The sequence below is a fragment of the Chrysemys picta genome, chromosome 7 (genome assembly GCF_011386835.1).
Source record: "Chrysemys picta bellii isolate R12L10 chromosome 7, ASM1138683v2, whole genome shotgun sequence".
In the NCBI taxonomy this organism is placed as follows: domain Eukaryota; kingdom Metazoa; phylum Chordata; order Testudines; family Emydidae; genus Chrysemys; species Chrysemys picta.
The window spans coordinates 25,061,849-25,086,957 of record NC_088797.1 but is presented as its reverse complement, the minus strand read 5'-3'; the positions used below and the strand labels follow the sequence as shown (position 1 = coordinate 25,086,957).

The following is a 25,109-nucleotide window of genomic DNA, read 5'->3' as shown; positions in this document are numbered from 1 at the left end:
ACAAAGCCCTGGCTGGGATGATTTAGCTGGGAATTGGTCCTGCTTTGAGCAGGGGGTTGGACTAGATGACCTCTTGAGGTCCCTTCCAACTCTGATATTCTATGATTCTATGAATACAGTAAGGGACCTACAGGTTCAGCTCCCTCACCTTGCTATCTCCTCAGGGGAACCGTAGTGATATCCCAGGTTGGGGCCTCCCAGGGAAATGCAGATTCTTCTGGCCCATGTGGTAGAAAGGGGTAGAATCTCGGGGGAAGCCATTTTTGAACCCTAGTTCTTTTACTGAGAGACCCAGAAGGGGCCCTTATTGTGAAGGGAAGACAATAAGACTAGCCTCTTTGAGGGTAGAAAGAACAATTATTCTTCGAGGTGGTTGTCCCTGTGGGTGCGCCACTTCAGGTGAATGCATGCCCCCATGCTTTCAATCAGAGAGTTTCAGCAGCAGTGCTTGTCTGAGTCATTCATGTGCTATCTCCGTCTCTCACCGCTGTCGGTGCCTATCCAGCGCACACACACCCCAACCCACCTCAGCTCCTTCTCTACCGTAGAGTCCGGAAATTTAACTCTGAAGTAGATGGGAGGAGAAAGGGTAGTGGAACACCCACAGGGCCACCCATCAGTTACTGTACAGGATGAGTAACCTTCTCTTCTTCTTTGAGGAGTGTCCCTGTGGATGGTCCACTTCAGGTGACTGTTGAGCAGTGCCTCTCAATGGATGGAAGGGGCTTTGGAGCTGTGTGTGTGTGTAAGTGAAGATAACACTGTAAGGCCAGAGAGACATAGTGATCGAATAGCGAAGATTGCGGCGTTGAAGAGACATGTAGGAAATGGTGTGGTGCCGGTGGTTTTGGCGCAGAAGTGGTCAGTACCAACGATGCTACTGCAGGGTGTCAGTGCCGACCTCTGAGCGCTCTGCGCTACTGGAACAGGTGGTGGCACCATAGGCTGTGTGGAGTGCCTCGATGCCACGTCCGGCTCCATCAGTGTCATAGCAGAGGAGGAGGACATTTGTTTGCCTCTCAACTCTGAGTCTGTCCACTTGGGGTCAGTGGTTGTTGTAGTACACGTGGTACTGGAGGATCCTGGTGCCTTGTATGTACTCAATCATGATGAGGTCAGTACCGAGGGTAGGGAATGACCTGAAGATCGCTTCTTTTTTTGCTGGGTCTTTCAGTGGAGAAGTTGATGCTCTTTTCCTCAGAGCCTTTTTTTGGCGGAATGAGCCTTCTTGTATGGAGAAGATGACGTCTCTGGAGATCTTTGTCCAGAGGTCTGCTGGCCGGGATCAGATGCCGGGCACAGAGACTTCTCCAGGAGAATAAGTTTGAGATGCAAATCTCTGTCCTTTCAGGCTTGAGCCTTTGGGTTACTGCAGTGAGAGCACTTCCGAGGTGTCTGTATCTCACCTAAGCAGCAGACACATTGAGAGTGTCCGTCTGACACCAGGATCGCCTCCTGGCAGGAAAGGCAACATTTGAAGCCTGGTGAACCAGGCATACTGAAACTATGGCAGTTCAACCATATAGGTGAACAGTAACTATTCTAATGGGTAGAAATAGAGGTATAAAAAGAAAAAAAAGTGTAAACAGAAAATTAACGGGGAAAGAAAGGGTAAGTAACCGTATCTAATCTATTAAAAAGTATTCTAAGAAGAAACTCTTCTAAGCTCAAATAATAGTATCTGTTTTCGCACTGCTGGGAGCTCTGTCTCAGGCCAAGGACGGTTGAGAAGGAACTGAGGGGGGTCGGGTTGTGAGTGCTAGATAGGCGCTGACAACAGCATAAGATGAGATAGTGCATGCGCGACACAGATGAGCACTGCTGCTGAAACTCTCTGATTGAAGAAGCAGGGGTGCGCATTCACCTGAAGTGGAGCACCTACAGGATGCTCCTTGAAGAAAAATTAATGTTTATGCCCAATTCGTTGCATAATTATTCAAGATGAGCTCACTTAAATATTGGCTAAAGACAAAAATATACAAATTAATTAATACTTAGAGATAGCTTTGATTTGCACACACCCACCACTTCCCCAAAAAGTGGATGTATTTATTCACAAGTTCTCATCTCTTCATTTTACAAGAGCCTGGGCAAAATCCCCATAGGAAATTGCAACACTTGTTTTTTTTCCCAAATTGGGATGAAAAGTTGAAATTTCAAATCTTTCTGCTGAATGGAAATTTTTAAAAAATTAAAATGTTGACAGTCCCACAATCAAAATGTCTGGTTTTGGTTTGTTGAAATGACCTGAAACCCTTCATTTTGACTCATTTCAATCTTCAATGGTGTTTTCCCATTGTGATGCATTCCCTTATGGGAGTTGTAGTTTGGGAGTCTGACACACCCCATTCTCTCCTCACTGGACTACATCTCCCATAATGCTCCCAAAGTCACATGTCTCCCATGATGTACCACACAGCTCTGTGACAGAAAATGTTGTCTCAAGGTAGATATCCTCCAGGGAGCCCAGCCCAGAGGAGAGAAGGACCAGAACTATAGAACCCTTAAGGCAATATGACAATAGGAAAATGCAATATAATGTTTTGCTAAGCAAATTCTAAATGAAATGTTTCAGAACAGTTAAACCTAAACATTCAGATTTTGGTCAAATCAAAACCTAATGAAATGTTTTTCTTTGAAGTGACTCAGTGAGCACAAAACTCTTAGAATTGCTTCAGCATATGTGTCTTAGACCGGGACTAAATTCTAACATACAATTATAACCTGTGCTGTTGTTCAGAGAAAATGTATATACCATCAAAAGATACAGTATATGTTTAAGTGATCTATACAGAATTAAAAATAAAACCACTAACGCAAGATTTTGTTCACAGATGTAACACAATATTGTGTTACAAGATTGAAATACAGACATTATCATCCGAAATAATTTTCCAGTGATAACATCTTACAAATTAATTCAACAAGCACTATAAGAATAGTCCAGCAGGAAAAACAGGCTACCCACAAGTGTCTCAATATCCGTGTCCAACTCTTGTTTGAACTTGAAGTATAAAGCACAGATACTGTACTGTTCATGCTAAAGCCTGAAGAGGGAAAAAATAAATCTACCAACCCTCCTCCTAATAATCTGGAGCTTTTGCCAAAGTCAGTCAATGAATATTAATTTAAAAGACTCAACCCAAGGGGTAATCTGTTCCTCACCCTCATTTTGTGCATTGAACCTTGACTGCTCCCAATAAAGGTCCATGTACTGTAACTATATGCTATAGGCTATTCTAGAGATCATGCTCTGATAGGAAATATTACATGGAGGAAAATAAAACCCCAGAACAAAAGCATAAGTGGACCTGCTTACAGGGAAGAGGGTTCTATAGGAAAGTACACAATCAGAACAGATACAGTCAGTTTGGAGGCAACCAGCCTAGAGTATAGTGGGGTGAAATGTGCCTTTCTGTTTTAGGAAGCTGCTTTCTCTCTCTCTTTTGGGGTTCTTGTGTGTTATCATTCTGAACTCTAAGAAATAAAGCAGTGTCACACTGCGCCTTCTAGCAGGAATATTTTATGTTTTTATCTAACTTCTCCCGGTGTATGCGATGAAACGTAACACAATACAGCACATTAAATTTATATATTTGATTATATCTTTGCACTAGCAATTCATTCATTTGAGCACCACAGTTCAGCTTCAAGAAATGAAAACTAAATTCATGCTCCACATTAATGAATAGGACACAGTTATGCAATTACTAAATCATCAAGTTTTGCACAATCCTTACCCCCAAACAAAGGCAAATATTCTTCACCCTGTGTATGCATATATACACACAAAACACTAGCTTATAAGAAGGCAATTCTTTTACATCGTGGTATTTTGTTTTCTCATAGAATATAAGAGCATTGCAATCTCATTCCTCAAAGTGACATTGTTGATCAGCATGGCAGGTTAATCTCGATAGAGTTGTGCAACTAGATTGTTACAAACTAAAATTATTGTTTCTCCAGATTTGTATACATTTCTTATTTAAACTTGCAAGGAAGCTTTACACTTGCAAGTAGACTACTGCACATCATAGCACCAGAATAGGGTGCCACCCATCCAGTTTTCACCAGACAGTCTAGGTGCCATTTGACAAGCCCTGATGTCCAGTTATTTTGATCTGGGAGGAAGAGGCAGAGCAGGGGCCTCAGGGGTCCGGTTACCAGCCATTAGGAAAGTGGCAACACTACACCAGAAGCAGGAGTTTCTTTCTTGCCCATGTGTGTTTTTTTGGAAGAATCCTGCTTCTCTCTCTCCCCACAGCCCAAGTGTATTGGTTTGCATTTGAAATAGGTTAGTGGCACTGCAAAAACAATCTCAATCTTTCCTAGATTGTATACCTAACTATTATTGAGAGAGACTCTAATCAGATAAAGATGTAAATCATATTTCCTTACAAGGCACCTAATAAAGAGTCAACGTAGTCTTTGAGATTTCCAAACAGGTCTACACTCAGATTAGCAGTCCTGCTAGTCACTAAATAAGAGCTCCCTTCTAACAAAAGCACTTTAAAAAAAAAAACATTTTATTTTGTGCATAACACTGGATTTTAGTCTAGGTGAATGTAGCTCCCTGATCAGCTTTTCTTAGGTATCCATTAAATTAGTTCAACAATACCATGGAACTACACGAACAGTTTTACTGGTGGGGAGGGGATACCAGGCCACAAAAAGTCTGCACAGGACACCAGTGCAAGACTGATGATAGGGGAGTGATCAGAAGGTCCAAAAATTACATGAGAGTTGCAAAGAGGTCAGGGTCATCAAGTTAGCCCATGTTTCATTGCCACCAGATTGGCAAAAGTAGAAATGAGGATAATCTATCTTCTGCATTCCCAGCATAGATTCCCTTACACCAAGTCTTATCATTGTGGTCTTTAAAAAAAAAAAAAAAAAAAAAAAAAACAGGGGACCAGCATTTGACTCCTAAAGCTCAGATTCTCTTTTTCCTTCACTCCTTAGTTAGGCAAAACTCCAGCAGAATAAAGCCTTCATGAATAGGCCCACAGTGAATTTAGTGTAACACTAAAGATCTCTACTCACAATTATTAACTTTTCATTAAAATTACCCAACAGTCCCTTGTGCTCCTCCCTCCCCTACTGTCCAGCAAAATGCCTCAGTTTACTGAAAATTATCTTCTGCATTTCTGTCTGACAAAGGAACTGTGGAAAATCTTTGAGGGTTTTATTGTAAACCCCAGTATCAACAGTGTCAGAGGAGTAATGAAAAAATAAATAAATAAAATAATTTACCTCTGCCACAGTGAAAAATCAGAGAGGGTAGGGAGAAGGTTACTAACTCCTGCTCCTTGTTCTCTCAGAGAAGAGCCCTTATATCCATAAAGCCACATTATCAACCCTTTACTAGATGTACAGCATTCTGTACTTTTCATTGAACACAAATGGTTACAGCTCTGCTGCTTTCTGGAAAGTCTCTCATTTACACACAAAGCAGGCAGAACAGCTTCTAACCAGCACATTGCCTTAAGCAAATAGCATGTTAAAGCACAGATTTTAAGTGTATGTAATTAAATAATGATGCTGCTTCAGCAGCAAGTGCTGCAAACAATCCCCTCTGCAAACTTTAAATCAACAATTTTAAGATACGATGCAGCGATTGCTAGACATGTTCATACCACTAACACACTTGGCATAACCTAATAAAAAGAAAAAGAGGTCCTTCCAACATACTTAAGATAAGTTAGAATGAGAATTGAAAAAAAAAAAAAAAAACTCCTACATCTGTAGTGAGTAGAAAAATCTCTCAAGTAACAGGCAATTCTAGGAAATTTCACATTGCATAATCACTTCAGCGCAAATCATTAGATTGTGGACTTTTTTTCCTCATGCATTATAGTTATTCCAAATAGCTTTTGACCACATTGTTACTGAACATGTGCTTACTTTCTCATTTTTACCATATAATTATAAAATAGATTAACTGAAATATAAATATTGTACTTACATTTCAGTGTGAGCCTTATCTGAAGCCGGAGCTCCTGGCGGCGGGGCTGAAGCCTGAGCCCTGCTGCTCAGAGCTGAAGTGTGTAACTTAACTTTGTGGGGCCCCCTTGTGGCATGGGGACCCAGGCAATTTCCCTGTTTGCCACCCCAAATGCTGGCCCTGAACTTGCAATCCCCCTAAATCTGTCCCGCAACCCTCCCTGGGGATCGCAACCTCCATGTTGAGAAACTGATCTAGATGAGTTGAGTACCCCCTGGAAGACCTCCGCGTACCCCCAGGGCTCTGTGTACCCCTGGCTGAGAACCACTGAGCAGGCAAGAAGGAAAAAAATGCTTGGAAACCAGACACCCTTGGAAGACCAAGAATGCTGCTGTTAGTCTTTGCACAAAGGAATGTAAAGCAGGAGGCCATAGGGAACAATGCAAATTTGTAGCATACTGAATCCAGAACCATTAATGTGGTATTCTTTAATGCAGCAGAAAAATCACTAGTTTGCAATATAGTTCTGAGTGGACTTAATCCTTTAGTTCTGAGCACCTACTTCTTTTTCCAGTGATCAGAAGCCACAAAAGAATGAACCCAACCAAATACATTACAAAACATCCTAGAATAAAATTAAAGCAAGTTGATGGGGGAAATTGCAGTGCTAATGCCAGTGTTGAACCTGTTCTAAAGACTGGAGTCACCTTTCAGTTACTAGATGCCCTTGAAGGCTCCAATCTGATACTCACTCATTTCAATGAAAGCAGAAGTGAGTATGCTCATTCACCCCCGCAAAAAATGTAAATGCATATTCTTTCCTGACAGTTGTATGTCCAAAAAAGGGGTAGCTTTATGAAAATAGGAATTACAGAATGGCTGATCCCATTGGTTCATCTAATCCGCAATCCTGTCTCCTGGAAGGAGCCATTAGTCAATTTTGCAGTAATTTACATTGGTGAAATAGAGGATGAAAGGGTATGACATTACTACATTGACCAGCCTGGCAAACTACTACTTTTGTTTGTTTGTTGAAAAACCAAAGCAAAGCAAAAAATCGAAGTGATTTTAATTGGGCGGGAGGGGGGGGAAGGGAGCCCTCTCTGTAGAGGAAAGTAACTTCAGTAGTTTATCCCGTAAAAAAACAAACAAACTCAAGTGTTTCAGTACTCTGTGTCCTTCTCAGTAATCTCACCCACACACATGCACGCACACACACACAAATGTTCTCTCATATCTAATTAGCCACAAAAACAGTGTTACAAAACAAATCCAAACAATCTTTCTTAAGCCCCAATTTAAGAGGCCATGAGTTAAATTAATTGAAACCTTTTATCATGTAAGATGTATCCTCTAGTTCATACAGGAATTAATTCAGGGAAATTCTATGGTGTATGTTACACTGGAAATCAGACTAGATGATCACAGTGGCCACTTCTGGCTTTATAATCTATGAATAAGAGTTAATACATTCTTAAGCACAGAACACGTTTGCTGTTATAACTTATTAAGTTTAATAGCAATCAAAGATATTTAATTCCACTGAATTTGTTCCCATTAAGTCTTACCTGTCATTCTGTGGCAAGTGGAATGATTGAACAGGTCTGTTTTTATTTTTTCTAGTGTTAGAAGAGAGGCAAAATAAAAGGGCCATATAGTACCACTGATACACACTAACACTTGCCCAGTAATTTAAACTGTTGATTCTGCCTCTCCTCACCTCCAAACCACCAAAACTTAAATGGCACAATCCGGCCTTTAGTACTGACCTGTTACTGTCTTGATTTTGGCTGAAATCTTAGTAAGAAGCTCTGCTGATTTTGTTCTTCTGGTTCAAGTTAATATGGTTGTTGATGATCTCAAGTACACACAGTTCTACTTTTATATTAAGACACTGCCTTTGTGTCTTCTAAGTCGATACTACACAGCAAAACAGTGTTGAAAGGTTCTTTCCAAAGATTATGAGAATTATTTCTGTTACCAATTCTAGTGACTCATACAGTTAGTAACATGTGAGAGGAATTTAACTCTATCCTCCTCAAAACACCAAACTTGAAAGCAAAGCATTTGAGGTGTTATTCAAAAATATTGTTCTAAGATGGTAATGGGGACAAATCCTGCAAATTTGCCTTTGAAAGAATATCAGAGTCACTTCTGAGGAGTATATTAAGTAAAAAGGGCTTTTGGTGGTTTCAAGTAATTTCAAAAAAGGAAAAATTATGAAGGTGCAAAAAAATAAGCATCCTTCTGGAACACTAGAAAAACTTCCAAACAAAGCACAATTATGTTTTGATCAAACAAATTAAATGTCTTACTACAGGCAATATTTAAGTAAAACATTTTTAGAGAAGAAGTGAAGGCAGATATACATACAACCACCAGTATGCCTAATCACAAGATGGTGCACATCCAAAAAACTGCTGCTCCCCATGCTACCTCTTTATGTCTTGTTTCCAACACCTCAAATGCCAGAATGGTTAACACCGGGGATCGGCAACTTTTGGCACGTGGCCCGCCAGAGTAAGCCCCCTGGCCAGTTTATTTACCTGCCGCATCCGCAGGTTCGGCCAATCGCAGCTCCCACTGGCTGCGGTTCGCTGTTCCAGGCCAATGGGGGCTGCAGGAAGCAGCGCGGGCCAAGGGATGTGCTGGCCACCACTTCCCGTAGTTCCCATTGGCCTGGAACGGCGAACCACGGCCAGTGGGAACTGCGATTGGCCAAACCTCCGGATGCGGCAGGTAAACAAACCGGCCCTACCCACCAGGGGGCTTACCCTGGCAGGCCGCGTGCCAAAGGTTGCCAATTCCTGGTTTACACTCAGCAGAAATACACTGCACAAGAATGAAAATGAAAACTAAGAAAAAATGACAAAATAAACAGACAACTACATAATGCTGAGTTTCACCTGTCTTTAAAAATAAAAATGGAATTTTCTACTTATCTCTAAATTATGATTCCTCTGGCCTACTTCCTAAATAAAAAATCCTTAAAAAATTAGGGCTATTATCTCAAACTCCCTGTGCTAAAGCAGGATGTTATAGGGCGCATGGTTCAATATGTCTTGCCAAGTCCTTTTGAATGTTTAGTTTTCTGATAGGGTGTTTAACAGATTTACATATAGAGGGTAAAAGGAAAGTGTATGATTCTAGAATTATCTTCAATAGCCTTTGAGACCCCCAATCCTGCAGGTGCTCCACACATAGGGGGCTGGGGGCAGAAAGAGCGAGAGAGAGAACACACCATACCTATGGAGAGCAGCTTCCAGTATTGGAGCCTGACATGGTAAGTGACTCAATCCGTTCCATTTTAGCTATACCAGTACAAAGTCCAGCATGGGTGCAGTTATACCAGTATAATTATTCCCATACTGAAAGGGGAATAAGCTGTGTAGCCAAGCCTTAGTTGGGTGATTAGGGAGAAGTAATAAAAACAATTAAAACATATCCTTTTGTTTAGGCATTAAGGGCCTGATACTCAGATGTCAAGCATCTGAACTCTTACAGCTTAATCCTGAACAGTGTTGAGCACCTGTAACTTGACCAGGACCTAATAAAAGCACCTCTGGAAATTCAAGAACATTGTTTACATTTCCATGGTTTAAAGCACACCACTTACATGAAGCTCCTGTGCACTGCTTTTACCCCACCCTCCAATAATACACATTTTGTATAGAGATGTTTACTTCGTAATAGCTACTTTGGAGTTATGGCTACCTCAACAAATGTGTATGAGATATTCGTTAGTCACAGATTATTACAGCATATTTATTAAGTCCTATATTTGATGACTAACATAGTACAATGTAATAATTCTATATACTATATCAGTTCAATCTTTTAGTCTTGTGCAGAGTTTTAGCATGCTTGCCACAGACTTTCATGGGAGTCAAGCAATTAAAACTCCAAAACACCATTCAAAACTTGAGGAACATGATTTCAGGGGGGAAAAAAACAAAAAACACCACACTATACAGGTTCACAGAAACTAACCTTCTTTCAATCCAAACCCTTGCTATAGATAAAAATAGCTGCAAGGAAGCAATTGCACAGCCTCACTTTCTCCAAGATAGATTCTGGTTAAAATTTAAATAAAGAGACCTAGAAAATTAAACACAAAAAAGCTAGTTTAAAATAACGTTAAAGGAATAGACTTAAACCCACAAAATTCTTTGAAGTCTCCTATTAAGAGGATCCCTCTGCCAATCATCCTTATGTATTATGAGTGAAAAAATGACAATTCATATGGAATTATTGTTAGGAAGGAATGTGAGATTTAACTGAATTTAAGCTGCTTGCAATATAACTCAGTGCACACAGAAAACTTCAAAAGGATTCTAAGTGTATTTATTATAATGTTTGTACTAATGGGGCAGAGGTTATCACATGTAGTACTCAAAATAATTACAAGCTTCTTGAACCTAATAGAAACTTTTAGGAACTTAAAATACAGACAATAAATTTAGTATTATTGAATATCAAGCTGGATAAGCTGAAGACTTGGAATAAGCCCCAACAACCAGTTGAAACTTCTCATTCACACCATTTATTCCTAGGTGTGTGTAGAGAGAGAGAGAGCGCGCATGAGAGAGAGATCTTATACAAAGCAACACTCACACAAATCTCAGACCTTGAAGTACCTGGGCTCAGTGGGGCAACTTAAGAAGAGAATGTGGTTCCAACACTGAATTGGATGTCTTTAAACTCACTAAAGGTCTATCTTAATGTTACGTCAGGGATTAGGTGCATGAACCATATTTCAGGCAGTGCTGTGTAGTATACTTGGTAAATCTCCTTAAAAGCAACTAAGTTTTATGGAATACCAGTACCACGTAGGAAAGGAACAGCTGGTTCACAGCCAACAGGTTAACATCTACATTGTTGATGACATTGTTTAGGGTGTGTATATATATACAGACACCTTATATCTTCCAAAAAAAGCATACTTAAAAAGATCTGAATTAATTGACTGTGGTTGCACTAAGCATTGCTTCAAAGAAGGCACATTTATAAACTATCAGGTTCATAACAACCTCAGAAAAGAAGATACAAAACATACTTAAAATAACTTGTTTGAGAGATTTGTAGCATATGATGGTACTGTTTTACTTTTAGTCACTCACTAAATATACCAGTTAACAAAAATCAAGATGAGAATCAGAGCTTCAAAGTTTAGGTGCAAACTCTCACATAGTTTAAGTATTCAGGCCCAGCACTTGGGTTTGAACCCATCTCTATGCAAAAACAAACACTGCTCAAATCTAAATATTCCTATCTGGAAGACAAAAATTAGCTTCTAAATCCAAATTTAGGCAAAAAATTGCTGAGCTTCTGCAGCTTTCATTCACTTCAACTCATGAATGACAAAAACAAAATACAGTAGAACCTCAGAGTTATGAACACCTCAGGAAGGGAGTTTTTAACTCTGAAATGTTCATAACTCTGAACAAATTGTTATGGTTGCTCTTTCAAAAGTTTACAACTAAACATTGACTTAATACAGTTTTGAAACTTTATATGCAGAAGAAAAATGCTGCTTTCTTTTTTTTTTTTTTGGTAGTTTACATTTAACACAATACTGTACTATATTTGCTTTTGCTTTTTCTTTTTTTCGGTCTCTGCTGCTGCCTGATTGTGTACTTCTGATTCCAGATGAGGTGTGTGGTTGACTGGTCAGTTCATAACTCTGGTGTTTGTACTGTGAGGTTCTACTGTAGATCCTAATTATGGTCCATGCATTTCCATAGCTTACCTGCTGAAAAAGCAAGAAAATCCCTACAAAACACCTCACTCCAGATTCTATGCAGAAATACTACGAGACCAACTAACAGCACAACAATGATCCCAGGGAGAAGAACTGCAAAATCCAAAAACGGAACTGAGGTTTGAGGAACTCCATGGGGAGTGAGGCCAAAATACTACAGTACATGTGCTACCATGGTAAGTCACAATCTCTTTTCGTATCATTGATTTTTAAAGCACAACTCCCCTTGGAAATTAATAGGGATTTCTGCTCAAGACCTGAAGTAACACAGTACAGAAAACAATAAAACATTTATAAACATTTATACGAATAGCTAAGCAGTGGTGGCTGTCTTCACCTCAGATTACAAGAAACCTGAAAGTTTTCTATACATTTCCACACACTGCGGTCTTTACTGCAGATTCTACCATGTGTGAAGCAGCTCACTGCTCCATACTTCCCCACTCCCCCCACACAGTATCTAGTTTTATGATCTCTGCAATGAGTTTGTTATCCATAGCCATTAACAGTTACTACAGTTTCATGCAAGTAGAATCCTACACAAGCTGCAGAATTGGAGTCCTAAGTAGCTCAATTCTGTAACAAATGTTTGAAGATCAAAGAACTTTCTCTACCTTTTTACTGCAAAAGAGTGCATATGGCCTTATGTATAGATGAGAAAGTATCTACATACAAATATAAAAGCATGCTTATACATGTTCACAAATTTTTAGTAGAATGTAGAAAAATAAACATACCACCTCATAAAACCAAATTTTTTGGGATAAAATAGCCCCTCACACTCACATTAAATTAGATCCATAGCCATTCCCACATCACAAAGGTGTCCCCGTTGAAGTGCCAGCATTCCATGGAATGCCACCGGCAGAGAGTAAGAATTTAGCAATATTTCACACTTACTGTGCATAGTGGTTTTCCTCTTCAAAGAACTTCAAAAACATTAAAGTTAATTCACACAACTATCTATTACAGGTTAATTAACACTAGCTCTGTTTTGAAGTCTATACATAATCTGCTGTGTTTAATTTCAGAATCCTGTGTGCAAACACTGTGTGCTCTTTCATCTCCTTGGTATGTCAATTTTATAAAACTTGAGGCAGCATTGTGTAGTGACTGAGGTACAGGACTGAGAATCAGAAGTTCCTTGGGCTTGATTCTTCTTCCACTTATATCAGCATAAAGCCCTGGTCCTACAGATACTTTCACAGAGTGATTTTGAACTCAATGGGTATGTCTGCACTGCAGCTGGGAGCGAGCCTCCCAGCCCAAATAGGCACACTGGCACTGGCAGTACTCAAACTAGCATGCTAAAAATAGCAGCATGGAGTTGCTGCACCCTGGGAGGCTCAAGCTAATCACCTAACACAGACCTAGGGGGTTGGGTAGCTAGCCCAATCCTCTGCTAGTGTGGACTTTGTAGCCCTGTTACTTTCAGTGCGCTAGCACAAATCTGTCTAAGCAGGCCGGGAGGCTGGCTCCGAGTTGCAGTGTGCAGACATGCAATGGGACCACTTGAGTGAGTAACATTACTCATGTTGCAGAGAGTGAAATTTTCAAAGCAGCCTAAGAAAGAGAGGCACCCTGGGAGTTGGGCACCTAACTCCCTTGAACTCTTTTGAAAATCCCAGCCTGTTTGCAGGATTGTGAAATAAGCAGTTAATGTAGTAACACATGTGCCAGAAGAATCAGAGCACTACAGTGTAATCCTGGCTTTGCCACTGACTCACTCTGTAGCCTTGAGCAAGTCACTTCACCTCACTGCCTTTCTGAGGTGTGATACAAGGATAAATTAGTTATAAATTAGTCTATATGCATCTGAAGAAGTGGGCAGTAGCCCACGAAAGCTTATGCTCTAATAAATTTGTTAGTCTCTAAGGTGCCACAAGTACTCCTGTTCTTTTTGCGGATACAGACTAACACGGCTGCTACTCTGAAACCTGAAATTAGTTACTGTTTGTAGAATACTTTGAAAAAGTGGAGTCCTATTCGTTTGCCGCCTACTATCCTTACCTATCTTTAGTACTGTAAACTTGACCCTGCAAACCCTGCCAGATATGTGAATCCTGCAAAATCCGTCGTGGTTTTCCACAAAACCCTCTGCAGTGAGCACACAGAGCCACCAATAGTTGTACCGCTTTAGGTATATCAGGGTGTAGTTCAAGCCGTACAAAGCCCCTGTCAGTCAGCAGGCTGGGAAAGAGCTGTGTGTATGTGTATGGGGAAACCCAACCTACCCTGTAGCGCAGCCTCGGCTAAGCTCGTGTGAATCTTCTCATTAACCTCTAGATGACTCAACCTTCCCTCCGTGTCATGTGAGGGGAGGCGCTGCTGGAGTTCCCTCCAGGGGGCTTTCTCCGGAGCAGATGGGGCCAGTCCACCACACGGTATCTGTTGTTGTTCGCCGCTGTTTTGGGATGGCCAGATGAGCCGCTCGCAATCTCCCCGGCAGGATCTGTCCCTTACCGCTTGGCAGGCAGCGGCATCCCCACCCCAGCCCCAAGCAAAGCTCCGCTCCCAGTCAGGTTCCCGAAACTCCCATGGAACTGGTCAGAGTTGAGGAGAAACCAGGCGCTAGCACCTCACCTCGTACCTTCCCGCTCCTCCTGGGCTCCCTGCATTGGCGGCTCGGCGCTGCAGCCAGGGCAGGGATTCGGCGGCGGCGGCCCGAACTCCAGCTCGCAGAGAAGAGGTTGCAGCCCCCGGCAGGGGCCGGAGAGCCCCAGAGCGCTCAGGGATTGAGCGGGGGCCACTTTCCCCGGCTCCCTCAGCAGGCCGTGGGGAAGAAGAAGGAGGCGACACAACGCAGCGCCCGGCCGTGCTGGGCTCCAGGAACTTCGAGCTGCCGCAAAGCGGCTGTCAGGAGAGGCTGGGCACCAAAATCCCCCCCCAGGCCAGGGAAGTCCGAGAACTTCACACGCCAGGCGTTCTCCGGCGCAGTTCTACCCTCAGTTCAAGGACAGAGTCCCGCCCCTTGGCTCCTGTGTTCAACAACACCCTCCCTCACACACACACACGCCCGTCTCTCTCACACACATTCACGCATCCTCCCTCTACCCTTTTCTCTTTCATTTCCCCCTCCCCTTCTTATTTTAGATCTCGTTTCTCTCTCCCTTTTCCCCCTCGCACCCTCCTCATTCTCTGTTTCTCCCTGACCCCTTTCTTTTTCTTCCTCCTTGTCCCCCAGTCTCTCATTCTCTCTTCCTGTCTGCTTCACACTCTCCCTCCACACATTCCCTGGGGGTAATGACGGATGAACCAATGAACAAAACCATCCATCTCCAGATGTCCCCAGCTAAATCCAGGGAATTATCTCAGCTAAAGATGTACCCGATCCCTTGCTCCAGCTCTGCTCCTCTCTCCTTCTCCTACCCCAGTTTCCCAAAGTTTGGATCTGAACTTCTCTGTTTCAGTCATATTCTAGAATGGGCCTGAATTGCTCGCTGATAAATACACCACCTGAGCTTAGGAAAGTAGATCAGCAATTAACTTGGTTGGCAGTTTAGGGCTCATCTCTAATCACAATCTTTCTATGATACATAGAGTGAGGGTCCTGTTCTCTGTACTACAATACATCATGCCTACTTCTCCACTACACCCCATCCCATTTTCCATGTTACAATCGAGGAAACATTGCATATAAATGTGCATTGATACATTGTTCAAAGCAGATAAGAAAAAAGACAAGCAAAATCAACAGATAAGACAAATTACACAGTGTTGCCAACCACAAGCATCCAAAAAATCACAAGTCAGGCAACCCAAAAAATGATGAATCATTAAAGTGAATGGGACTTGAATAACATGAGCAGGATTTGGCCCTATTTGACAAATTTATCCAGTCTGAAGCAAGAAGTGAAAAAAAATAAATTAACAGTTGACACCAAATGTGTCAGATTTTGGGGAAAGAAGGAATATCAAATAACAGAAAATATGCTAGAACAGTCCCTCTTGCTCAGGACAAATTGGAGGAAAGTACAGATAAATCAAACAAAATTTAACAAAGACAAGTGCAAGTAGATGGAAAGCTCTTTGGGGCAGAGGCTTTTTATTATGCATTTGTACAGTGCTCTGATCTATTATTGAGGTTCCTAAACACTACTGCAATACAAATAATTACATGAACAAAGAAAATAAAAATCACAAATGCAAATGCAAAATAAGAAACCAATGCTGGACAATATCACTGCAGAAAAAGACCTGTATGGAAGAGCTGATGGGAAAAATTATGATTCCATATGAGGACACTTTAAAAAGCTAATGCAATCTTGCAATATTAATCTTGGGATATCAAAAGTAAATGTATATCTATGAGAAACAAACATGCCAAAAATGTCAAAAAAAGCGGTTCACCACATAATGTATCCTAGAGACAACGCAAACATTTAAAAGATATTACAGAATAATCAGTTGAGGCCTCTGGTCTATGGTTAGATTTTCCACTTTAAACCTAACATTTTGTGATGAGATTTAATTTCTCAGATATTTCAAAAGCACTGTAGCCAGAAATGTGATATAGACATGGATAGCCAGGCCCAATTTTTAAAAGATATGTTTTTAACCCCATGATTTATTCTTCAGTTTGGAATCTTAAAAATAAAGTTTGGACTCAGCTTAAGACACATTGTGGGAAAGTTCTAGTATAAGGATAAAAATGAAAACAGTCAATTTTAAAGGCAGGAAGTCCTCAAAGTACTCTAAAACATTTCCTTTTAAACATCAGGGATAGTTAAACTGGAAAAAATAGCTATCAAGAAGACATATGTTATTATTCCTAAAAAATATATAATAATACTTTTGTAATTTATTTTGATTTATTACTCATTTCTTAAAATTATGGGCTAAATTTTGAGCCTTTTCTCAATGCTCTGAATATGCAGGAAGAACCTCTTATTCCCCTCTTGTTCCTGATGGTGGAGGAATTTGCTCCAGCCCTTTATAAGGTGATATATTCCTCTCCCCATCACGCTGACTCAGTTCTGTAGGTTGGCATGTTGGAGGCAGAGCCGAAGTTCCACCCATTCCCTGCTACTCTGTAAGCCTTCCCCACCCACCTGCTTGTAGCAGGGAATAGTGACCCCATGAAGATTGTTCCCTCTGCACCTGGAGCAGTAATTTAGGCAGACCACACAGAAGTAAGACTCCTACTTAAGCCCCTCTGCAGCCACATTAGGGCTAACTACTTTTACTCGACACCGCATTATGGGCAAATTCATGGCCCCAATGCACAGCCCAAATATCATTAATGGAAAAGAGGAGTCTTTGTGGCAGCTGCAGTAATACTATGTATGGGTATCTATATCTGGTGTGGGCATGAAATGACTTTTCTTTTCCATCACTGAAAAACCTCCTTCTCTGGAAGCCCCAGCAGAGTGGTGCTATATAATATATATTGGGTATAAGCCTCTGCTCCCTATGTCTCTTATCAGCTTTTGTTCCTATGTTACATCCTAATTGTAGAGAAGCACCTAGGTATTGAATATTACCAAGTGTGGTGAGACCCTCTGTCTAGACAAGGGGTGGGCAAACTATGGCTCAGGGTCTGCATCCGGCCCTTCAAACCTTTTAATCCGGCACCCGAGCTCCCGCTGGGGAGCGGGGTCCGTGGCTTGTCCCACTCCAGCGCTCCAGACGGGGAGCAGTGTTGGTGGCTTGCTCCACTCTGCGCGTGCCATGGCTCCGCACAGCTCCCGGAAGCAGCGTCATGTCCCTCCCTCCGGCTCCTATGCATAGGGGCAGCCAGGGGGCTCCGCACAGTGCCCCCACCCCAAGTGCTGCCCCTGCAGCTCCCATTGGCTGGGAACTGTGGCCAATGAAAGCTGCAGGGGAGGCACCTGTGGACAGGGCAATGCGCAGAGCCGCCTGGCCATGCCTCCGCATAGGAGCTGGAGGGGGGGGGTGTGACATGACGCTGCTTCCGGGAGCTGCTTGAGGTAAGCACCACCCCAAGCCTGCACCCCGATCCCCTCCCATGCTCCAATCCCTGCCCCAGTCCTGATCCCCCTCCTGCCCTCCGAACCCCTTGGTCCCAGCCGGGAGTACCCCCTGCACTCCAACCCCTCATCCCCAGCCCCATTCCACCGCCCACACCCACAGCCAGAGCTCTCAACCCCCCTTGCACTCCAAACCTCTGCCCGGAGTCCCCTCCCACATCCTGAACTCCTTATTTCTGGCCCCACCCCAGAGCCCGCTCCCCCAGACAGAACCCTCACCCCCTCCCATACCCCAACCTCCAATTTTGTGAGCATTCATGGCCCGCCATACAATTGCCATACCCAGATGTGGCCCTCGGGCCAAAAAGTTTGCCCACCCTGGTCTAGACTCTAGGCCAGGGGTGGGCAAACTTTTTGGCCCGGGCCACATTGAGGTTGCAAAACTGTATGGAGGGCCGGATAGGGAAGGCTGTGCCTCCCCAAACAGCCTGGCCCCTGCCCCCTATCCGCCCCCACCCCGACTGCCCACCTCAGAACCCCCAACCCATCCAACCCCCCCTGCTCCTTGTCTCCTAACTACCCCTCCCAGGACCACCCATCCCTAACTGCCCCCTGGGACCCCATCCCCTATCCAACCCCTCCTGCTCCCTGTCCCCTGACTGCCCTGACCCCTATCCACACCCCCTGCCTCCTGACAGGCCCCCCGGGACTCCCACGCCTATCCAATGCCCCCGGTTCCTTGACCCCTATCCACACCCCCACCCCTGACAGCCCCCATCCCTGGGACTCCCATGCGTATCCAACCCCCCCCATTCCCCATCCCCTGACCACTCCCCCGAACCTCCGCCCCATCCAACTGTCCCCTACTCCCTGTCCCCTGACTGCCCCCCGGGATCTCCCACCCCTTATCCAACCCCCCGGCCCCCTTACCATGCCGCTCAGAGCAGCATGTCTGGCAGCCATGCTACCCTGCTGGAGCCAGACATGCTGCGCGCTGCTCAGGAGGAGCGCGCAACCCCGCCGCCCAGAGCGCTGCCCACGCGGCGGCATAGCTGCAGGGGAGGGGGGACAGCGAGGGAGGGGCTGGGGGCTAGCCTTCCCAGCCAGGAGTTCAAGGGCTGAGCAGGATGGTTCCGCGGGCCTGATGTGGCCCATGCCAGTAGTTTGCCCACCTCTGGTCTAGGCTGTGTTCTGGGTTTTTTGTGTATGCAAAATTCCCACTTACTTTATATAGGCAACAAACAAATGTTCAGACCATATAAGTACTGTAAATACATAGGTGCAATGGGAGCTGGTCTATCTGAACTAAAGATGTTGTGCAGGTAGATTGAACATGTTTTATTGGTCTAACTTGTAATTATTTTGATTATTGAAAGATGATTGACTCTACCATGCATTAAAGTCTGCAATAGACTTACATTTATGTGTTTATCATTATTTGTTCTTTATCTGATGTTATAATATGGAGGTAAAATCAGACAAGGATAAATTAATGTCTCTTTTAAATCTCACTTAATGTCAAATATAATTAAAAACAACATGGAACATGGAGAAAGGACAGAAAAGGGGGAAAACACAAGAGGTTTAAACTAGTAGAACAAAAAGAAGTACAAAGCTGTTTTAATTGGAGGTAACAATGAAAATGCCTAAAAATTCCCCTTTTGGAAATCATTTAACAATGGAGAATTGATCCTGAAGAAAGAAATGCCATTCATTAGAGACTGGAATTGTGCTAACAACTGTAAGAGTAAATTACAGACATGCACCACAGCCTTTCAAAAAGGTGTGGTAGTTGTGAGCTATTCAGGCAAAATAGATCACGATAGGCAGAGGATTATTGTTCTGGGGATTATTGCATAACTAATTTGTGTTTTAAGAAATACTTGTAAAATGGGACAGACAAAGCAAATTGGTTGGCTGAGGACAAATCCAAGTTATGAACCTAACCAGAGTATAAATCCTTAGGTGTGTATGGTCTAGAAATATCAGTAATACACTTGCATTTATTTACTATGTATTCATAGCCAAAGGTGTGTGAGTGCCTTAACAAAAGATTAACTAAAAATAATGAGAAAAAAAGCAAAATGTCCCCAAACAAATCCTAGAACTCCTGTCAAGTCTACACTAAATTGTAGCACAGCCAACAAGTGAAGCTTGTGAAACCTTGATTTTTGCACTTCCCACCTTGTTGTGATTTGAATTGTGCATTTTCAATGTTGCGCTTATATGTATATATATATTTGCATTTTATTTATATTATATTTATATTAATTTAAAACTGATTATGAGGTCAAATGACGAGGGTTCAAACCATTTTAGTTTAAAATATGACAAAATATAGCATTACTTAATATACTGTTAAAAGTAAAATATACCATTCAATAAATGGGTCAGCATTCTCCAAACAAATATTCCTGCACTTGTTAAGTACTAAAGGCAGTCAAAGCATGTGGCTATGCTATGTCTTTCTGATTTCACTGTAACTTTATTCCAACACCACTTCCATTAACTATGCATTGCCCAACACTTATCCTGTGAAGAGACAGTGGTTTCCTTTTTAACTAACACCTAACCTAAACCTTGGCATGTTTGCAAATGCTATAGTAAAGGGCAGCCAGCTACCTCCCTGTTGCTGACTCAGATCATATTTTTATGGGAACCACCCACAAGATCAGAGCGGATTATTAAAGAACAATGGGCTAATCCTTCTCTCCCTTACACATATTACCCTGGTGTAACTCCACTGAAGTTAATGAAGTTACTCCTGATTTGCAAGGATGTGAAAGGAGAATCAGGCCTGCTGGACTTGATTCATCCCTGCACTAGCACAGGCTTGACCAGTTGAGAGGGAATGTATTCTGGGAATACCAGGAGTTGGTACAGCACCATGTACAGGCCGGAGCTCTGTGGGCTGCCCTAACTTGCATCCCTGCTTCAATGGCTCCTGTCGGATATCAGGAACTCAGAATTACCAGGATACACTATGCTCCAAATCCACCCTTGCTCTGTACTTATGTCTCTGCTGTCCTCTTGTGCATGCCAGCCTATCCTGGAATGCCCCTCCACTGGAGCGGGTGCTGTAGAGGTCGCACAGTGCCTCCTCTACGCACAGTATACCAGCCTCCTCACTGGTGATTCACTGTGGGAGGAGGGCTTGTGCCCGTCCTATGGCCTATATTTGCCCTCCTAGCTATTATAAAAAGTGTGCCTGTGCTTTGAGCTGGAGGTGTAAATTCCAGCTCAAGGAGACACACCTGCACTAGCTCTCATCAAGCTAGCATACTAAAAATAGCATAGCCATGGGAAAGGCTAGCTGCCCCATGTATCTATGGTCCAGATGGGATTGTACAGGGGTGGCTAGTCCTTCCCACTACTCACACCATCAAGGCTACCCTCTATTCAGAACTAACACAGGTATATCTCTTTAAGCTGGAATTTTCACCTCCAGCTCAAAGTGTAGAAAATACCCAAAGGTTGCTATTGAGCATTGATTAATCAGGCCTGATGTCGCTAATCAACAATACTTACTGATGGGTTACCAACAGCTGAGAGTGTCTCCATTATATCAGTAAAGGCCCAGGCATGGGAGCCAGGAATTCCTGCATTCTGGTCACACTGCTGACACTAACTCCATCTGTGACCCTAAGCAAGCTCCTTATCTATGCTTCATTTGTAAAATGGGTATAACAACACTTACAGAATTTATATTCCTGGATGTGCATTTGAGGATCAAGGCCCCAGTCCTTAAAGTGCTATACACCTCCAAGATTTTACAAACATATTGATTAGCACCTTATGCCACTGATATTAGTAGGGCTATTTGAGGAGTAAAGTAATATTCAACACAAGTAAGAGTATCAGAATGTGGCCATTGTAAAGAGCTTAGAAAATTTTAATGACAGTTATATAAATCTTCAATGATATGATATTATATTTGTGTAGTATACAGTACTCTCACCAGGGTGGCATAACACTGCTACTATTAAATCAGGCAGTAACCAGTCAGAGCAAAAATATTCTTAGAACTGTGTAGTTCAAATGTTACTGGTGGAGTAAAACCCTCTTTGATGTATAATCTTACTGGGCACTTTTTTCTTGAAGCACAGTTTAGTTTGGTATTCATGGTACAGATTAATGGAACAAATCTGTTCCCAGTGTGTTTAATGTTCCCTTTTGGTGCACTGGACATCTATTCTTTTGACAGGTTTTATCCTAATGAGCATGGATTACAAACTCATTCTCTGAAGACTGGAGAGGACTGAATTATATTTTCAATTAGGGTCTATGGATCTAGGCCAGTGGCTTTCAATCATTTTCATTTGTGGATACCTAAAAAATTTCAAATGGAGGTTCTAACCCCTTTGGAAATCTTAGACATAGTCTGTGGACTGCCAGGGTCCACCATTAATTCAAAGATAAAGTTTAAAATATAGTCCATAGATGGTAAACAACATGTTAACTAATAATATTATACTGTTCTATTCAGCATCATTCAATAAAAGCAGTGGTACTGGACACCTTTAGAACTATCCTGAAGGGAAGCCCAGCTGTGGTTTGTTTCTTTCCTCCCAGCTGATGGGGAACTCATTTGAAGGGTGAGCTCAAGCTGAGTCAGAAAGAGAAAAAATATTAACAGTTCTACTGTTTACAACTGAATTAAAATGTGACAAATGTATGTTGGGGGGAGGGGAGCGGAAAACAGGGTGCTGGTTGCTGTATGCACTACTGCATCCAGCTACAGTAGATAGGGACAACAGCTAGATATTTCTGCTCAAATGATCAACAATGAGATGTCTAGCATTGTTGGCATTTAGATCATACTCGTTATGCTTCAGAGTAAACTCCCAATTGGAAAAGATGGAGACACTTTACACCTGTGAGAGGTATTCTTAGAGGCTATCCGTCTACAAACCCAGGAAGATATCACAGCTTTGATTTCACATTTGAAAGGATCATTTTGCAATCAGAGGTTTACAAGCTTGGTTTAACACAAAGAAATCACACCTGGCCCTAATCCCTGCAGGCCCATGTGTGCTGAGGTCAGGATATTGCACCAGAGCTGAGTTGCACACCACACAAGGTATGCATACTTGCTGCTCAAATCCCAATCCTCATTGCTGTACGTTGGCACATCTCTCATTTTGCTGCCAGGGACTCCTCTGGGCAGGGGCAGGATTTGCCCTTCCATACAGCTTGCATTACTCTAACTTAGTGATCAATACAGGCAGGAGCGGCCCCAGGGTTTTTGCCACCCTAGGCGGCAGCGCTCCTCCTCTGAGCATTCGGCGGTGGGGGTCCTTCCACTCCGCGTCTTCGGGGCACTTCGGCGGAGGGTCCCGGAGCGAGTGAAGGACCCGCCGCCGAACTTCCACTGAAGACCCGGAGCGGAAGGACCCCCCGCTGCCGAATTTCCGCTGAGGACGGCAAAATGCCGCCCCCCAAATCCTGCCGCCCTAGGCGACCACCTAGGGTTGCCTAGCAGAAGCACCGGCCCTGAATACAGCATTAGTCTCCCTTTGCATGATCCCAAATGCCGTCTGAATCAGGACCGTTGTCCTCACTAGAAATTTATGTTGCGATATAACTGGTCAAATGTTTTGATCTACTAAAACTCCATCATCCACTTCGTGGGTTATTATAGAAAATGATAAAAGCTTATGTGAGCAATTTGACTGTGATTTATAACCAAAGGTTTTAAGATAGAAATTGCATAGGCAGTGTACATCAGTTATTAACACCAAGTTTTCACCAAGTATCACAGGTGTGTGCTCCCCTTGTGGGATAAAAATACCCACTCTACAGATAATTATGCAATAAATTTCCCTGCCTCATATAATCGTGACATTCTCTCTTTCCATATAGATCTATTTGCATGCCAACAGTCACTAAATACTTAGAATTCCAGCTAAAGCAGCAACCCAACAGGAACACTTACCATGCACTCACTCCCTCAAATTCAATCTTCCAAGCAAGGCCTTGTGCACTACCCAGCAGCAAGGTAGCTTGGTTTCTGTGGCACACAAGTTCTAAATGCTGCAACATCCTGAAAATCATGAGACAACCCCCTTCCCCCCCTCCCCCCGAATGGAGCATTTAAGTTAATAAAATATGAAAATGACCGCTAGCCAGTGCATTATTCCTTCTGCTATCTATTTTTATAATAAGCTAAACTTAGATTATCCCCAACTTTTCAGTATTGCAGATTTTCACTTTAACAACAAGTTAAAGATGCTCTGGGGAAGCTGGAGGTTTTGACAGCTGAGTAGGGGATAACTGGGGCTTTTGGAACCTGGGAGGTTTGCTTTTTCCTCATCCAGGAAAGAGTGGACATTCTTGACATTTTTCAGAGTAGCAGCCGTGTTAGTCTGTATCTGCAAAAAGAAGAACAGGAGTACTTGTGGCACCTTAGAGACTAACAAATTTATTAGAGCATAAGCTTTCGTGGACTACAGCCCACTTCTTCGGATGCATCCGAAGAAGTGGGCTGTAGTCCACGAAAGCTTATGCTCTAATAAATTTGTTAGTCTCTAAGGTGCCACAAGTACTCCTGTTCTTATTCTTGACATTGGTGAGCAGGCACATCATCTTCCCTGCCCCTCTGGAGCAGGGCAAGGTGACCTGACATTTTTATTTCATAGATAGCTAATGATATAAAATTTAAGCCCATAGCATAGTTACCCCTACAAAGAAGAGGCATTCTCAATGTAAGTTACATTTTATCAACTGAGTTCTAACTGAATTTATCCTTTTAAATGCATAGAGTTCGAATCGATCTAAAACATGTATTATCCTGTCTGTTCAAGTATGGACAACATGAATAGCTTGTGATAATGAGGTCTTACTGTAGGTCAAATCAAATAATTTCTGGCAAATTAAAGGAAAATTACCTTTTGGCTGACATATGATTTAATCTTTCGCTCCCAACAGTTTCAAAATAATTAATGTCTGATCATTTATATGTTCAGAATACCCAAATTTTATGTAGTGTGCATATTTTATATATGATATATAACTCACATAGACAAATAATTCAGTGAGGGAATTTCAGTAGCAAGTCACCACATCATTTAAATCTAAGATTAAAAAAAAGAAAGTTAGGCTTCTGTTTTTTGTTTTATTTTAGGGAAAGGAAAACCAAGATATAGTGGAAGAACTCTAACTTGTGCCAGTTCTCATTGCTAGGGAAGATTTCATTGTCATTTCATTCTTAAAATAAGCAAACAAACAAAACCCCAGTTGGTAGGATGTTTTCTCTAGTGGCAATAATATAGTATATTTGAAAACACTGAAAAGTTGCATGATTGTGACCAGTTAGTTGTTTCCTTCTTAAAATTCTTCTAAAATCGCTGCATATTAATGGAGGAATATGGAATATTATAGGATTTCTGCATTGACAAGATGTCTTAAAGACATCTAGAGTGTAACAAATGCACATGAAAACTTCACTGAAATCAATTAAGTTGCACCAATGTAC

General features: G+C 42.3%; 1 protein-coding gene across 5 annotated transcripts in view; it reads right to left on the bottom strand.

Annotated features, from left to right (window-relative positions):
* ARHGEF3 (Rho guanine nucleotide exchange factor 3) overlaps positions 1–14,671 on the bottom strand; it is a 265,172-nt gene extending 250,501 nt beyond the window's left edge. The window contains exons 1-2 of one of the 5 annotated variants that reach the window (XM_065550989.1): positions 13,940–14,650; positions 9,935–10,042 (exon numbers count right to left, since the gene is read on the bottom strand). Coding sequence is in view for 1 of the 5 variants with exons in the window: in XM_005310015.4 (XP_005310072.2) it covers positions 14,296–14,323 (28 nt within the window). In the remaining 4 variants the exon portion in view is untranslated. Of the gene's footprint in view, positions 1–9,934; positions 10,043–13,939 lie in introns of all 5 variants that reach the window. The other 4 variants (XM_065550986.1, XM_005310014.4, XM_008174741.4 and 1 more) reach the window with 4 other exon arrangements.
* Between the last annotated feature and the right edge of the window lie 10,438 nt (positions 14,672–25,109).